Here is a 1,826-nt window from a genome sequence, read left to right on the forward strand (position 1 = left end):
TTTTGGGGGTTTTTTTTTTACTGATTAACCCTAAATTCAATGAATCACCCCCAACGAATCAGTTTTAGGTATAAATAATGATCTAACGATTATTCCTTGCTGACTGGACTTTTCCTTAAATATAAGATAATTAGATATAATTCACTCAAAATAAGAGGCTGCAAGTTTTTTCTTCTTATTTTAACTGTAAATTAAACAGGACTGTTACGCTAATGGACCTGTTAGACTAGCCGGTCTGAAGAAGGACGAAGAGGAGGATGAGGAAGATGACAGTGAGTGCGCCTGCTTCTTCGGCGTTCCGTAAGACGGCGGGATCCCATAAAGCAGAGTCTCTTTGATGGCGGCGCATGAGGGATGATCCTGAGGAAGCTCATTCAGACGTTTCTGCAGGGAGAGACGCAGGAGGTCCACCTTCTGGGACGACTCCTCCACCCGGGCCTGGGCCTGAGGGGACAGATCACAACCCTTAGGAGAGCAGATTGGGTCAGGGGATCCTGGATAATGCCATGGAAGCATGGGTGGTTCTAGACAGGGGGCAATAGGGGCCAGAGCCCCTGCAGAACTGTTCCTGGCCCCTGTACTGAAGGTATAATAAATCAGTTTCTTTCACTGGGATACATGATAGGGGATGAAGTTTTAGCTTGTGTCATACTTTACAGTACATCAATAACAATGTAATAACATGGTACTAACAAAGCAAGTTACACTATATTTATAGGTAACAAGAAAAACTTTATGAAGAATTTTGATAATTGCTGTGCTTCAAATTTTAGGCAGAAAAGGTAAAGTCAGAATTCTTAGATTTCAAACTGTTACCAGATAACTCATTCATTTCGCAGACAGACATAAATTAATGTGTTATCTGGTAAAATGCATGTTTGTTACTTGATATATAACAAAAAACAATCGTCTTAACTCTTATTTATATGTAACTCTAGTTCAGTTTTATAATGCTTTATCTACGTGATCAAAAGTTCCAATTTAATTTATAAGCCATTAGTGGCCAATAATGGAAACTATTACGCGGTGACCTAATGGTAATTATCCACCAAATTCTCCATTGTTACATAGTCGCATACAATTGTAATAATTGCATTCAGGTTATTATTGTGAAATCATATAATGGAAGAAAAACAGTCTCATTGGAATCTGCCTTTTTTTTTAACACCGAATTTTAAACACTGAAATTTTTTAGACATTGAATTCCTTACACTCAATTTTTATCTGGTAAAAATTCCCCAGAAAAAAAATTTAGCTGCAAAAATTCAGACGCAAATGTGTTGACCTTTTGGTGAACTCAAGCCAAAGCTATCTACACTCGATAGAGTCGAGCAGCTTCTAGCCAATGAAATTAGCTCATTTGTTCATGTGACACAACATCTGGGCTCAGCGCTGTTCCTGGCTGAATGAGGATTTTTTTTTTTTGTTAAACAGATAGAATTACAAAACATCAGTTAGCTACTAGACAGCTATTAGAGGAGGGGTCACCAACGCGGTGCCCGCGGGCACCAAGGGGCCCTCAAGGACCACATGGGGGGCCCTCTTCTTCTTCTGAAAACAGAACAACTCACTCAGTGGGTTAAGTTGAATTTTTTTTTTTTATTCTGTTGCTCTTCTTTTAAATCATTTATGTATGTCATCATGTTAACTATTTCATCATATTTCTGTGGTTTCAAAATGACAATATCAAAATGAAAATAAGAAATGAATAAAAGAATAAAAATGACTTTTTATGGATGAGATTTACTGTAGGTGAACACCAGAGATGGGAAGTAACGAAGTACAAATACTCCGTTACTGTACTCAACTAGATTTTTCTGATATTT

The 1,826-nt window shown here is 37.7% G+C and overlaps 1 protein-coding gene across 1 annotated transcript in view; it reads right to left on the reverse strand.

Moving 5' to 3' along the window:
• The window catches only part of LOC107093922 (serine/threonine-protein kinase N2-like), a 41,087-nt gene that overhangs the window by 21,394 nt on the left and 17,867 nt on the right, over positions 1–1,826 (reverse strand). The window contains exon 6 of the mRNA XM_015389270.1: positions 219–444. Within this exon, the coding sequence (XP_015244756.1) occupies positions 219–444 (226 nt within the window). The remainder of the gene's footprint in view (positions 1–218; positions 445–1,826) is intronic.

Source organism: Cyprinodon variegatus, unplaced genomic scaffold (genome assembly GCF_000732505.1).
Source record: "Cyprinodon variegatus isolate N-32 unplaced genomic scaffold, C_variegatus-1.0 Scaffold453, whole genome shotgun sequence".
Classification (NCBI taxonomy): Eukaryota; Metazoa; Chordata; class Actinopteri; order Cyprinodontiformes; family Cyprinodontidae; genus Cyprinodon; species Cyprinodon variegatus.